General features: G+C 43.8%; 2 protein-coding genes across 4 annotated transcripts in view; one reads left to right on the top strand and one right to left on the bottom strand.

Moving 5' to 3' along the window:
- The window catches only part of LOC115090535 (cystine/glutamate transporter-like), an 89,643-nt gene that overhangs the window by 11,787 nt on the left and 62,018 nt on the right, over positions 1 to 15,838 (bottom strand). The gene's annotated exons all lie outside the window — the stretch shown is intronic.
- The window catches only part of LOC115090536 (dihydrofolate reductase-like), a 66,136-nt gene that overhangs the window by 27,943 nt on the left and 22,355 nt on the right, over positions 1 to 15,838 (top strand). For all 3 annotated transcript variants that reach the window (XM_029599758.1, XM_029599756.1, XM_029599757.1), the window contains exon 6: positions 5,208 to 5,323. In XM_029599758.1, coding sequence (XP_029455618.1) covers positions 5,208 to 5,323 — 116 coding nt within the window. The remainder of the gene's footprint in view (positions 1 to 5,207; positions 5,324 to 15,838) is intronic.

Raw genomic sequence — 15,838 nt, 5'->3', positions numbered from 1 at the left:
TGTCCAGCTGCGTTCATTGTTCCCTACCCGTTTGTAGGGTGCTTGCAGTTTGCGTTCGATATTATAGTTGCACGGCTCCTTGTTGCCGGTTATTTGTAAACTTGATCCAATAAGGGGTTCTGTTTTCTACTCGGGCTATGATATACTCGATACTGAACTCCTGCAGAGGGGGTAGTGGTATATATGGTGACGCCCCCTCGAAGCTTGGTCTGACTCCATCTGCTGGATTGGGGACATAACCCACGGTCTGGACTGATCCATGGTACTACAGGAACGAAAATTAGCAGGTAAGTAATAATTTTCTTATCTGCCACTAGGACAACCCCAGCCAACTTGAGACTAAGAAATTAGCCCCCAAGATATGAATTCTTTTATGGCCCTTTAGGACACATGCTATCCACGAAAAAAAAGGGTTACAAAAGTAATAGTATAGAAGATGCTATATGCATGTATTACATTTGAAATACTACAGGCAAATCCAAAATAGGGAGGAGCAGTACATGATGAAGATTAAAGGCACAAAAGAAATACGTATGATAGTTGGAAAATGGCCACCAAAAACGTTTAGAACTATTCTTTGAATAAATATATCAGTTTTATTCAAGAATTTCAGAATGCTATTCCAAAAGAGTAAACACTGGATAATTCTAGGACTGCTTCAGACCAGGCCTAAAGTTATCTGACAGCATGTGACTAGATACCTTTAAGCTTAAAAACACAAAAAACACTCATCCACCCAAATTAAAATATTTAAATAGGTGCAAAACTAAAACAGCGTGAATGTTTAATTGATCGAAGGACCATCATAACATTGGAGCGGTTACTTAGTGCAGTACTTTTCTCCGCAAGAACGGTCATATGTAATCATAGGTCCAAGGGTCTTTTTTTTAGAAATGCTTATTCAAAATTTGTGCAAATGTCTTGTGAAATATCAGAAGAACAAACTTCTCCAAAGCATCCAAAACATATGTGAAATAGAAAAAACGTATTTGTGCTCAAGTAAAAACCCGGTGAGCGTTAAAATGGGGAGACAGGCGTATGGCTGGGCCACGTGCTCGCCGTGGGGATTTTCAAAGGCCCACAGCCACTCGCGTATCTCCCGGTGCATGCCGAAGAATGGATTAGAGAAAAAGGGGCGGGGTGTGGGCAGGCCGGGACAGCGCAACCTGCTACTGCTCTGGAGAGCAGGTAAGTATTAAAACAAAATAAGCAAAGTTAGTTGTTGGGGTTTTATGGGTGGGGGTGGATAGGGGAGAAGGGAGGCATGTTAACTAGGGGGTTTAGGAAGTTCCTTCCCAGTCCGCTCCTTTATTGGAGTGGACTGGGAGGGAACTGAGGAAAGGGCCCAGTGAATCATCGCGTGCATCTTATAAAATCCACCCCCCCCCCTTTTATGCACATATGTTATAAAATCGGTGCGTCCATGTGCGCGCGCCGGGAACTGCGAGCTCATGGACATCTGCACACGGGTTTTAAAATGTACCTTTAAGTTAGGAACTTAAAAGAAAGAACAGCATTCAAGAAATATAAAGGATCCCAAAGGGAGGAGCACAAAGAAGAATATTTGTATCAACTGAGGGAGACAAAGAAATTAATCAAGTTGGCAAAGAGTCAAGCGGAAGAGAGGATTGCCAAGGAGATAAAAAATGGTGACAAAACATTTTTCAGATACATCAGCGAAAAGAGAAAGGTCCAAAGTGGTATAGTGAAATTGAAAGGTGGTAATGATCAATGTGTAGAGAGAGACGAAGAAATGGCAGAAATATTAAACGAATACTTCAGCTCTGTGTTCACTAAAGAAGACCCTGGAGAAGGACCATCTCTAAACAACAAGAAACTGGAGGGAAGGGGAATAGATGAAAATCCTTTTACAGTAGAAAATGTGTGGGAAGAACTAAAGAACCTGAAAGTGAACAAAGCCATGGGGCCTGATGGGATTCATCCAAGGATATTGAGGGAGCTCAGAGATGTTCTGGCGGGTCCGCTGTGTGACCTGTTCAATAGATCCCTAGAAACGGGAGTGGTGCCGAATGATTGGAGAAGAGCGGTGGTGGTCCCGCTTCACAAGAGTGGGAACAGGGAAGAGGCAGGCAACTACAGACCGGTTAGCCTCACTTCGGTGGTGGGAAAAGTAATGGAGTCACTGCTGAAAGAGAGAATAGTCAACTATCTACAGTCTGGAGAATTGATGGACCAGAGGCAGCATGGATTCACCAGGGGAAGATCCTGTCAGACAAATTTGATTGACTTTTTTGACTGGGTAACCAAGGAATTGGATCAAGGAAGAGCACTAGATGTCATCTACTTGGATTTCAGCAAAGCTTTTGATACGGTTCCGCACAGGAGACTGGTGAATAAAACGAGAAGCTTGGGAGTGAGTGCCGATGTGGTGACCTGGATTGCAAATTGGTTGACGGACAGAAAACAATGTGTGATGGTAAATGGAGCCTTCTCTGAAGAGAGAGCGGTTTTAAGTGGTGTGCCGCAAGGATCGGTGTTGGGACCAGTCCTGTTCAATATCTTTGTGAGCGACATTGCGGACGGGATAGAAGGTAAGGTTTGTCTTTTTGCGGATGACACTAAGATCTGCAACAGAGTGGACACGCCGGAAGGAGTGGAGAGAATGAGACGGGATCTAAGGAAACTGGAAGAGTGGTCGAAGATATGGCAGCTGAGATTCAATGCCAAGAAGTGCAAAGTCATGCATATGGGGAGTGGAAATCCAAATGAACTGTACTCGATGGGGGGGGAAAGGCTGATGTGCACGGAGCAGGAGAGGGACCTTGGGGTGATAGTGTCTAATGATGTGAAGACAGCGAAACAATGCGACAAGGCGATAGCAAAAGCCAGAAGAATGCTGGGCTGCATAGAGAGAGGAATATCAAGTAAGAAAAGGGAAGTGATTATTCCCTTGTACAGGTCCTTGGTGAGGCCTCACCTGGAGTACTGTGTTCAGTTCTGGAGACCGTATCTACAAAAAGACAAAGACAAGATGGAAGCGGTACAGAGAAGGGCGACCAGGAAGGTGGAGGATCTTCATAGGATGACGTACGAGGAGAGATTGAAGAATCTAAATATGTACACCCTGGAGGAGAGGAGGAGCAGAGGTGATATGATACAGACTTTCAGATACTTGAAAGGTTTTAATGATCCAAAAACAACGACAAACCTCTTCCGTAGGAAAATAATCAGCAGAACCAGGGGTCACGATTTGAGGCTCCAGGGAGGAAGATTCAGAACCAATGTCAGGAAGTATTTCTTCACGGAGAGGGTGGTGGATGCCTGGAATGCCCTTCCGGAGGAAGTGGTGAAGACCAGAACTGTGAAAGACTTCAAAGGGGCATGGGATAAACACTGCGGATCCATAAAGTCAAGAGGCCGCCAATGAAGAGTGGGTGACTCGCCAGAATGATGGCTATTGACACAATACCCTTATTAAATAAACATACACATGCTTACTGTGACTCCTACATCGCTCTAAGCTTCAACAGCAAGAGGTAATGGAAAAAAGGATTTGCACTCATAAAGAGGGGAGTAGCTGGCTTGTTACGGCGGTTACTACCCCAAACCAAATAAGCCTGATACTTCACTTTCAATGCATATACAGCATAGCTCTCTGCTTCAATGACAGGGGAGAAGAATAACTGATACTTCACACATCCAGCAGAGCTCTCTGCTACAACGGCAAAGGAGAAGAAAAAGGGTTCGCACTCAAAACGCGGGGAGTAGCTGGCTTGTTACGGCAGTTACTACCCCAAACCAAATGTGCCTGATACTTCACTTTCCATGCATATCCAGCATGGTTCTCTGCTGCATCGGCATGGGAGAAAGACTGATACATCACGCATTTCCAGCATAGCTCTCTGCTTCAACGGCAGGGGGAAAAAAAAAAAAAAAAAAAACAAAACAAAAAACTGATGCTTCACGCATATCCTGCATAGCTTCAACGACAGGGGTGAAGAAAAAAAAAAGGATTCGCAATCACAAAGCGAGGAGTAGCTGGCTTGTTACGGCGGTTACTACCCCAACCAAATGTGCCTGATACTTCACTTTCAAGGCATATCCAGCATGGCTCTCTGCTTCTACAGCAGGGGAGAAGAAAAAAAAAACCAACAAGAGCTGTACAACATAGTCTAGGTAAAACAAATAAGGATGGGTGTAGCTTGCTTATCGCAGCGGTTACTGCCCCTACTACCCCTAACTAATCAAGCTAGATATTTCACTTGCATGCAGCTCCATCACTGCTCTCTACATTAATGGTGGGGGTGGAAGGGGAATAGAACAAGGAGCTAAGAGTAACAGATAAGAATGAGAGAAAAAATGTGTGAGGCTTGCTGGGCAGACTGGATGGGCCATTCGGTCTTCTTCTGCCGTCATTTCTATGTTTCTATATGTTTCTATATTTTCAGCCAAATTTAGGATCCTAAACTTAGTCCTGCTATTCATTTGTTTAGATTTAGGATCCTAAGTTAGGTGTCTAGTGCTGGAAATCAGTGCTAAGCACATCACTTTTTTTTTTTAACTTGCTCTAACTTCAGACCTGTAGCCCACCCCCTTTTCAAGAGCCTAAATCTAGGCACTCAGCCCTAGTAATTTTTTTAAAAGGACAATTTAGCAGCCTAACACCCAAGGTTAGGCACTTAAACCATTTGAAAATTAACCTCAAAATGCCTTGACTCTTGTTTCAAAACTGTACCTCACATGCCATTTCTTTTCCTTGTAAAACAGCGTGTATTACAAAGCACACAAAAGTATTTGGTGTTTTTTCCCACCAAGTTTATTTTTGGATGGTACAAGGGCATTCTTTTCTCAGTGTGCACCCTGAGCAAAAACATTTCTATAATAGTGGGAATAGGAAAAAAAAATTGGGAAGAAATGTAACAGAAACTATTTTAAGTCGGTAGGAGTGTGGCTGGCCCTTTAAAAGCATCTTTTGCATGTGAAAAGCGAGTCATTAACAGAAGAGCGTTAACATTTTGTTAGCATCATTTTCTGATTAATTAAAAATAGAGGATTCTTCCTATTTGATGGCCAAGGTACGAGTTGGAGGAAAAATATTTAAACTCCAATATCACTTTAGAAATTAAATACAAATCAGTATGAGGAGGGATCTTAATGTTTTCGCTTGATTTCACTGCCAAATGAGCTATCTAAGATGTTTCGGCTGCCAATGTTCTTTTAAGGCTTAAATCATTCTTTTTGCACAGGAAACAATGAAGCATCCATGGTGTGATCAGATACACATCACTGCTATCATGGAAGATTATGAGTGTGATACTTTCTTCCCAGAATTTGACCGGGATATCTTTAAATTGGCAAAAGAGTAAGTATATGTTTCTTTAGTTGGTTCTCTTTTTTTTTTTTTTTCCAGGCCTCTTGGTCTGAAAACCATGATGGCAAAGTATACTTACATTGATATTTGGTTCCTGGAGCTTCAAGTGTGAAGGAACACAATGAATATAATAAATGCCAACCCTCTTTTCAGTGGTACAGCAGGATTAGTTTCATAGTCCGGAACTTAACTGCCCATAGAGAGGGCAATGTTCAAAACCATTTCTGTTGGGTGAACCAGTGTTTTACCTGTGGAAATGGCCTCTTTGAATGTTGCCTACCTTCAACGTTGCTAAAATTACATGCATTCCTCAAAGCAAATTTTATCCACAGAATTTAGAAGCATTCCTGAATGAGGGGTTAGGTCGGAGGAGGAAACAATGCACATAGTTTTGGGACTATCTCCAGCTATTGGGCTTAATGGCGGCAACCACAGATTTAGTGCCATGGGCAAGGGTGCATATGAGACCATGACAGAATTCCCTGTTACCATATTGGAGACCCTAACATCAAAGTTAAAATTTTTAACTATCTCTTCCACCCTCAGTCAGAGTCGTTTTTAGTGGTCAGATGAGACAAACCTTGCCAGACGAGTAAACTTAGATCCATCTTCCTGGATTTTAGTGATATTGGATGCAAACTTATTATGTTAAAAACCTGCGGTGTTTGCATCAATATGGCCAGTTTTGATTATTACTTCCAAAGAGTATCTCTGCTAATATGCTCTATCCCAAGATAGTCACATACTGAGGAAGATGATGACAACTGTCCTGAATAGGGAGTGATTTGTTACAGGCTGTCACATTCTAGGCTGGTAGAGGGGATATATCCTTAGCAGCATGGATATCAATAACTGAGCAGACTGGATGAGTTGGTTAGCCATTTTTCTGCTTTCATCCACCATGTTGTTATGTAGGATCTTTAGAGGTTATGACACCTTTTATTTATTTATGTAATTAGTTATTTTTCAATTTATAGCTTGCTTCAAGAAGAAAAGCATATGTAGCAGAAAGGCAACACAGAATAATCACAAAAAAACTCAATTGATAAACAAGGTTGAACCAACATAAAAAATAGTGATGGTAACCCTTTGCTGGAGGGTTTTGCTGTTTCTCCTAGGACACGAAGGATGGTAGTCCTCACATGTGGGTAACATCATCTGATGGAGCCTGGCAGGGAAAACTTTTGTCAAAGTTTCTAGAAGCTTTGACCAGCACACTGATCATGCCCAGCATGCCACTATCCGCACGTCCACGCAAGGTCCCCCTTCAGTCTCTCTTTTTCCGTGGTGCAGTTGCCTCGGGCTTCATGAAACTCTGCTCTTTTTCTTATTTTCTTGCGAGAAAAAGTCCTTTTTTCTAGTTCCATCGTCTGGTCCCCCTTCGCGGTCGGTGCTTCCTCATCTCGGTAGGTTACCACTTCTGTTTTTCTGCTTCTTTGCAGTCAATTCCTGGCACCTTTCCTCTTTCATCGGTGCCCCCAGTGCCCGCGGACCATGTCCATCACGGATTCACATGAGGTTTGCATCCTCTGCTAGGGGGCTTCGCACTACATCCAAAGGTGTCAGCTGTGTGATCAGAGGACCCCCAAGGGCCATTGTGCATGCCTGGACAAGATGGAGATACTTTTCAGTTCTAAAAAGTCTGCTCCATTCACACCTGCGTTGGATTCATTGACGCCATGGGGTCAAGGGAAGCCCTTTGATACTCTCCCACTCACCACTCCTCTTTCCACTTCTTCAAAGGATCATGGGAACAGTGATTGATCCTCCATGATCTCACTGGTTTCCAGGACATCGGGATCCTTCGCCTCCTCGGCACCAGGGAAAGACGGGCCGAGCACCGTGGGAGGTCCCACAAGCATCGACAATGGTCGCCATTGACGCGCAGCTCCAGTTATAGTACATTATTTGCAGCCACCATAACACCACTGAAGAGACCCCATTCCTCAGAGGTTCCATCCTCTGACATACCCAGGAGTCCCAGATGTTCCCCACGGTTCTGTCCCCAGCAGTGGGAACATGTTTGTGTCTGTACATTTTGTAGTTCAACTGTGTTAGTGCAGTCTCTCCTTCTAAAGACTCTTAATATTGAGACACTTTTTGTAACCCATGATAAAAGTCTGTGAGCCTTCCCTTTAAGGGAGCATTGCCCTAAAGAGAAGTTCCCTCCCCCTTGTCTTCTCTCACTTGGGAAGAACTTGAATGCCCTCTCAATCTAACTTGGGTCTTCTTAAGTGCCTCATAGGCTCAAGAACATAAGAACATGCCATACTGGGTCAGACCAAGGGTCCATCAAGCCCAGCATCCTGTTTACAACAGTGGCCAATCCAGGCCATAAGAACCTGGCAAGTACCCAAAAACTAAGTCTATTCCATGTTACCGTTGCTAGTAATAGCAGTGGTTATTATCTAAGTCAACTTAATAAATAGCAGGTAATGAACTTCTCCAAGAACTTATCCAATCCTTTTTTAAACACAGCTATACTAACTGCACTAACTATAACTTCTGGCAACAAATTCCAGAGTTTAATTGTGCGTTGAGTGAAAAAGAACTTTCTCCGATTAGTTTTAAATGTGCTACATGCTAACTTCATGCAGTGCCCCGTAGTCTTTCTATTATCTGAAAGAGTAAAAAACTGATTCACATCTACCCGTTCTAGACCTCTCATGATTTTAAACACCTCTATCATATCCCCCCTCAGCCGTCTCTTCTCTAAGCTGAAAAGTCCTAACCTCTTTAGTCTTTCCTCATAGGGGAGCTGTTCCATTCCCTTTATCATTTTGGTCGCCCTTCTCTGTACCTTCTCCATCGCAATTATATTTTTTTTGAGATGCGGCGACCAGAATTGTACACAGTATTCAAGGTGCGGTCTCACCATGGAGCGATACAGAGGCATTATGACATTTTCCGTTTTATTCACCATTCCCTTTCTAATAATTCCCAACATTCTGTTTGCTTTTTTGACTGCCGCAGCACACTGTACCGACGATTTCAATGTGTTATCCACTATGACGCCTAGATCTCTTTCTTGGGTAGTGCCACCTCAGAGAACCGAGGAACAGCCGGTGATGCCTTGTTCCCCCTTCATTCCTAGCCTCACCAGACTTTCAGGAGGAGTTGGATCGCAGGGTGCAGACCACGCTGTTCAGAGCTCTTTGGAGTGTCGAGTCGCCTGCACCACCAGTCCCCATGCTGGAGCCGGAGCCTCTGCCGTCTATTTTGGCACCTCTGCTTGAGCATTTGGACGTCCTGTTAGGCACCCTACCCAACACAACCGGTGCTTAAGGGACCTTCGGTTCCCTAGTGGCCACCGATGCCCCACCCTCGGGAGCAATTCCTATCATTGGATCCTCCGAGGAGGAAGATGCAGCCAGTGCCACATTCCCAAGGCCCTGGTTCCTCGAGCCTTTGCCCGGGCCCTTCGGCCTCCCGCAGTCCTCGTTTCCCCCAATGCAGGGGGAACCATCAATTCCTGCAAATCCCTCGATGCCTCCGGAGTCCAGGGCTGGAATCCCTCACAGGCCTTGTCTGAGCCATGCTGGCCTTAGTGAGGAAGAAGGCCCTTATGACCCATGGGAGGACAATTCCTCAGAATCCTCTTTGAGCCTTCCCCACTGGAGGAAAAGTGTCTTCTCCCCCAAAGATCTTTTCTTCTTGGGGGTTTGTCAGACCTTGGCCATGGCTGTTCCCTTCCAGCTCCTTACAGAGGAGGATGCGCAACATAAGGTGCTGGAAGTGCTTCAGTTTGTCAACAGTCCTAAGGAAATTGAGGTGACATATTTAAGGACCTTCTTCTATGGATGTGGGAACACCCAATCTCCATATCCCCCATCAATAGGAAGACAGATGTTGGTGCAGCAAGCCTTGGGGTTCGAGAAGCGGCACTTCCCCACCAGTCGGTGGTTGTGGAGCGCCCTGAAAAAAGCCAGGTGCTCCCGTGCCCATGCTTCTGCCCCCCCAGGGGCGAGAACATAGGGAGCTTGATGCAGAAACGTCTTCCAGGGCATTATGCTTATCACCCGTATTGCCGCCTACCAGTTGTACATGACCCTGTACCACCAGAACCCATGGAAGCGAGTATAGGACCTCGCACAGAGCCTGCCTCAACAGCAACAGGAGGCGCTCTCAGCTATTGTCCTGCTGGGTTTGGAGGCTTGCAAACATGTGGTGAGATCTACCTTGATGTATTTGAAACTGCGGCCCGCGTAGCCACGGTGGGCATCGGCGCCTGTAGGATGGCCTGGCTCAGAGCTCCTGACCTCTGTCCAGAGGCACAGGAGAAGCTAGCTGACCTCCCCTGCACAGGTGACAACCTCTTTGGGCTCCAGGGGCAATCCTGGAAACTACAGACCGGTTAGCCTGACTTCAGTGCCAGGAAAAATAGTGGAAAGTGTTCTAAACATCAAAATCACAGAACATATAGAAAGACATGGTTTAATGGAACAAAGTCAGCATGGCTTTACCCAGGGCAAGTCTTGCCTCACAAATCTGCTTCACTTTTTTGAAGGAGTTAATAAACATGTGGATAAAGGTGAACCGGTAGATATAGTATACTTGGATTTTCAGAAGGCGTTTGACAAAGTTCCTCATGAGAGGCTTCTAGGAAAAGTAAAAAGTCATGGGATAGGTGGCGATGTCCTTTCGTGGATTGCAAACTGGCTAAAAGACAGGAAACGGAGAGTAGGATTGAATGGGCAATTTTCTCAGTGGAAGGGAGTGGACAGTGGAGTGCCTCAGGGATCTGTATTGGGACCCTTACTGTTCAATATATTTATAAATGATCTGGAAAGAAATACGACGAGTGAGATAATCAAATTTGCAGATGACACAAAATTGTTCAGAGTAGTTAAATCACAAGCAGATTGTAATAAATTGCAGGAAGACCTTGTGAGGCTGGAAAATTGGGCATCCAAATGGCAGATGAAATTTAATGTGGCTACGTGCAAGGTGATGCATATAGGGAAAAATAACCCATGCTATAATTACACAATGTTGGGTTCCATATTAGGTGCTACAACCCAAGAAAGAGATCTAGGTGTCATAGTGGATAACACATTGAAATCGTCGGTGCAGTGTGCTGCGGCAGTCAAAAAAGCAAACAGAATGTTGGGAATTATTAGAAAAGGAATGATGAATAAAACGGAAAATGTCATAATGCCTCTGTATCGCTCCATGGTGAGATCGCGCCTTGAATACTGTGTACAATTCTGGTCGCCGCATCTCAAAAAAGATATAATTGCGATGGAGAAGGTACAGAGAAGGGCTACCAAAATGATAAGGGGAATGGAACAACTCCCCTATGAGGAAAGACTAAAGAGGTTAGGACTTTTCAGCTTGGAGAAGAGACGACTGAGGGGGGATATGATAGAGGTGTTTAAAATCATGAGAGGTCTAGAACGGGTAGATGTGAATCGGTTATTTACTCTTTCGGATAGTAGAAAGACTAGGGGGCACTCCATGAAGTTAGCATGGGGCACATTTAAAACTAATCAGAGAAAGTTCTTTTTTACTCAACGCACAATTAAACTCTGGAATTTGTTGCCAGAGAATGTGGTTCGTGCAGTTAGTGTAGCTGTGTTTAAAAAAGGATTGGATAAGTTCTTGGAGGAGAAGTCCATTACCTGCTATTAAGTTCACTTAGAGAATAGCCACTGCCATTAGCAATGGTTACATGGAATAGACTTAGTTTTTGGGTACTTGCCAGGTTTTTATGGCCTGGATTGGCCACTGTTGGAAACAGGATGCTGGGCTTGATGGACCCTTGGTCTGACCCAGTATGGCATTTTCTTATGTTCTTATGTTCTTATAAGGTCCAAGATGCGATAGTACAATTGAAGGACCACCATGACACCTTTCAACAGTTTTCCGCTAGTGCTTCTGACGCCCCTTCCTTGGCAAGGAATCTTCCAGGCCAGAATCCTGGAAGTCCTTCTATAGGCAAATGAAGTACTATCCTCCGGCCTCCCGAGCTCGCATGCCAGGCACTAATTCCAGGGGCCGCCCTAACCTGCAGCGAGGACCCAGGCCCCAGCTGGCGCCCCAGCTAGCTCAGACTACGGGTTTTTGACTATCGGCGAGGGAGCCCGAGTCAGTCAAGTGCACCACTGATGCCGGATCCCCCAGTGGGAGGCAGGCTCATCGGCTTCGCCCATCCCTGGGAGGATGTCACTTCAGACCGATGGGTCCTTTCCATCATCCATTAGGGTTACCGTCTCAACTTCAGACAGCTCCCAGAGACCTCTCCCCCATGTCCATCATGGGGTTTGTCTGCCCAGCAGGTTAAACAGAACTCTCAGCTCTTCTTGCAACAGGCACGGTAGAGCCGGATCCTCGCCCACAGCAGGGCCGAGGGTTCCAGTCGAGGTATTTCCTAATTCCGAAAAGGAACAACGGCTTACGCCCCATCCTCGACTTCAGGGCACTGAACAAATTTCTCTTAAGAGAAAAGTTCAAGATGGTCTCTCTGGGTACACTGATTCCCCTCCTCAAAAGAGGATACTGGCTCTGCTCCCTTGATCTCAAGGAAACTTATGCTCACATAGCCTGTGTGAGGGGCAGTGCTGAGAATTGGGTCAAACTCTGGGACTGGCAATAGACTGGAAGGGATTGAGCCTAGAGGTGGAGGGGAGTGATACAGGCAGGTGGAGGAGTTGGGGCCTGACAGGGCAAAGTGGCCAGGGGAGTAGGGAGAGTGACAGGAAGGGACCCTCTTACAGTGAATTTCTAGGGAAATTCTACCCAAAATATTTAAAATTCTGCATCTTTAAGTAATAACTTTTTTTCTGTATTAATTTAAAATGTAATTACTTAAAGACTGTCATGTAAATTGTGTTATTTTGACCAATATAAAGTTAGCAGAATTTTGCAGAAATTTATTTATTTATTTATTTTATTTAGCATATTTATATACCGTTTTACCAGTATAAACACTGACCAAAGCGGTTTACAATGATAAAAATGAAATCATAAACAAAACCAAGTTAAAGTTAAGTTTAAATAATTTAAATAAATGATAAAACAGAAATTAAAAAAGTATGAATAAAAATACAATATTTTGCATGAGCAATAAAAATTAAAGTGACATAAAGATAAGAGTTGGCAATTACATTTAAAAACTTAAAAGGTCGGAAAATAAAACAGACAAAATCCATAAGTATTTTGAAAATCAACTGATCCCTGGTAAAAATTGAGTTTAAGACTTACCTAACTTTTCTTACTCTGGCTAAAAGGTTCAATGTCCCTAAATGCTTCTGGGAAAAGATGGGTTTTCAATGCCTTCTTAAACTCCTTTCGACTAGGTATTAGCCTTAAAGGGTCTGGCAAAGCATTCCATAAAATGGGACCAACAACTGAAAAAGCTCTATTCCTTGTCACATTCAATGCTGCATTTTTTACTGAAGGAATTTCCAGAAAATTTGTACCTGCTGATCTGAGCTCTCTCCGAGGCTTATAGACTCGCAATGTGGAGCACAGCCAAATAGAGTCAGTGCTGTTTAACAGGGAGTGTATTAGCGTAATCATTTTATATTGGATTCTATATTTAACTGGTAACCAATGTAGTTTGTACAAGACTGGTGAGATATGTTGTAAGTTTTTGTGCGCAGAATTTTAAACTTTTTGCACAGAATTCTCCCAGAAGTAACATACACACACCCTCATACAGGCTCTCTCACTCTCTCGCGCACACACATACATCCCCTCATACAGGGCCCTTTCTCTTGCATACACACCCACACAAGCTCCCTTTCTCTCTCACACATACATCCTCACACAGGCTACTTCTGTCTCTCTCTCACGCATCCCTTCACCCAGGCTCTGTCTCACACATACACAATCCCTTCACACAGGCTAACACCCTCACATACACATGATCCCTTTTTCATACACGAGCTCCCAATCTCTCACACACATACACACTCCTTCACAATCTCCTCATATAGACTCCCTCTCTCTGAAACACACACTCAAGCATCCCCCCCCCTCCGCTCTCTTATCTCCCATGCTCTCTCTCACACCCTCCTGCTCTCTCTCACCCTCCCCTCCCCTCTCTCACACACACACACACACACACATTCTCTCTCACCAGGGCCTTTATCTTCGCCGTGAGCGGAACACACTCCGTTCGCGGCACTTGGGGTCCTTCCATCTTTGCCGCGAACGGAGCGCGTCCCAAAGCACATGCGGGCCTTCGTGTTCGCACGCTCTGTTCACGGCATGCCGGAGTCTCCTCTGCTACTTTCTGCGCAGAATTTGGCAATTCTGCACAGAAAATGGCAATTCTGCGCAGGGGGGAATTCTGCGCAAATTCTGCACTCCGCAGTAGCGCAGAATTCCCCCAGGACTAATATTTATAGCAGAATGAGGAATCTAGGCCTAAGTTAGTACTTGAAGCAATGGAGGATGAAATGATTTGCTTAAAGTCACAAGGAGCATCATCAGGATTTGAACCCTGGCTTTTCTGGTTCTCAGGCTGCTGCTCTAATTCCACATCCAGTTGGGTTTTTGGGATACCCACCAGTGGTGTAGCCAGAATTGATTTTTTGGCCAGGCCCCAGTTTAACATGGATGGGCATGAGTCAGAGTTGGGGGCAGGGTGGTGGGAGGGAACATGAACTTTCTCACTCACACACATTCTCTCTCTCAATCACCTTCCCCTTCCCCCCCTCAAACGTCCAAGGTTTTTTTGCTTCCTCCTTTCTGCACAGTTGCTGTCTAATCCTGCGTATGCCACGCAGCCTTGATCTTTGGCTACCTCCACCTTCTTCTACCACACAGGCCTGCTTCTTATTCTGCAGCTATCTACACCTTCTTCCACCAAAGCAGCTGCTGCTTCCTTCCTCGCCTTCCTTCCTTCAGCTGGCACAGCTGCTACCTCCCTCGCCTTCCACTGTGCAGGCCAATACCGCTTCTTCCTTACAGCCCATGCAGCTTATGGGTGGGGTCCTGAACAGAAAGTGGGTGGGCCATGGCCCATCCAGATCCACTCATGGCTATACCCCTGATACCCACAATAAATATGCATGAAATAAATTAGCATGCACTGGGTTTCCAATGTATGCACATTTATCTCCTGCATATTCTTTTTGGATATCCTGAAAATCCGACTTGCTATGGGGTCCCCAGGACAGGTTTGGGAACTCTTGTTTTATGTGATAACATAGGAATTGCCATACTGGATCAGACCGAGAGACCATCAAGCCCAGCATCCTGTTTCTAACAGTAGCCAATCCAGGTCACAAATACCTGGCAGGATGCCAAAGAATAGATAGATCTCATGTTGCTAATGCCCAGGAATAAGTAGTGGTTTTTGCCCAAGTTTATCTGGTTAATAACAGTTTATAGACTTTTCTTCCAAGGACTAGCCAAACCTTTTTTAAAAATCAAAGCTATACCAAAAGGCTTTTTATTTATACAATTTGTTACTAATCCATTAAATCATGTATATATATATATAACATAAAGAAGTATAATTAACTATAATATCAGAAATAACTGGTGCATCTAAATGCAAAGCCACAAAATTAAATCATTAATAGAAACAAAGGGAAATACCAACAAAACCGTAACAAGACACCAATGGAAAACCAAAAACATATATAAGAATAAACGCAAAGGACAACAACAACAAAAAAACTCACAAAAAAGGTAAAACAAAACCAAAAAAAGAAAAAAGGGGGAAATCCCCCAAGATTGTATACATTTTTTAAACCCAACTACTCTAACTACCATATCCATATCTTCTGGCAATGAATTCCAGAGCTTAATTGTGCTTTGAGTAAAAAAAAAGATTTTTCTGTGATTTGTTTTAAATGTGCTACTTACTAACTTCATAGAGTTTCCCTAGTTTTTATATTTTTTGAAAGAGTAAATAACAATAACCTGTTCATATTTTATAGACCTCTATAATATTCCTTTTCAGCTGTCTCTTCTCCAGACTGAACAACCCTAACTTCTTTAGCCGTTCCTCAGAGAAGCCTTCCATTCCCTTTATCATTTTGGCCACCCTTCTCTGTACCATTTCCAGTTCTACTATATCTTTTTTGAGGTGCGGCGACGAATTGCATACAGTATTCTAGGTTCTGTCTCCCCACGGAGCGATACAGAGGTATTATGACACAATACTTTTGTTGCTGTGATAATTTTGTTTTTAAAGGCTTTGACAAGTTTAAACCCACAGATCTTTATTGGCATATAATTGCTATGATTTATTATTTACCCTTTCACCAACGGATTTTCTTATATTTTCTAAACAAATTTGGAAAACTAGTTAAAAAAAAAAGTTGCAGAGCAATTCATATGAGTTATTTTTTCAGTTTTGAGCTAGGTCCTGAAGTTTAATGGAAAAAACCATTATTTTGGTTTCTGCCTTTAATATACATATACCTGTCCTGAAAATATGGTTGCTATATATTGAATGGTTGGAGAGAGATGTGCACAGACAGATCCATATGTTTAATAGGACAAAAATGTTTTCCATTTGTGGCTAGATCCAAATGTTCTATAGCA

The sequence above is a fragment of the Rhinatrema bivittatum genome, chromosome 4 (assembly GCF_901001135.1).
Source record: "Rhinatrema bivittatum chromosome 4, aRhiBiv1.1, whole genome shotgun sequence".
NCBI lineage: Eukaryota > Metazoa > Chordata > Amphibia > Gymnophiona > Rhinatrematidae > Rhinatrema > Rhinatrema bivittatum.
Note: the sequence above shows the minus strand (reverse complement) of the source record. Positions and strands in the feature narration are given on the sequence as shown.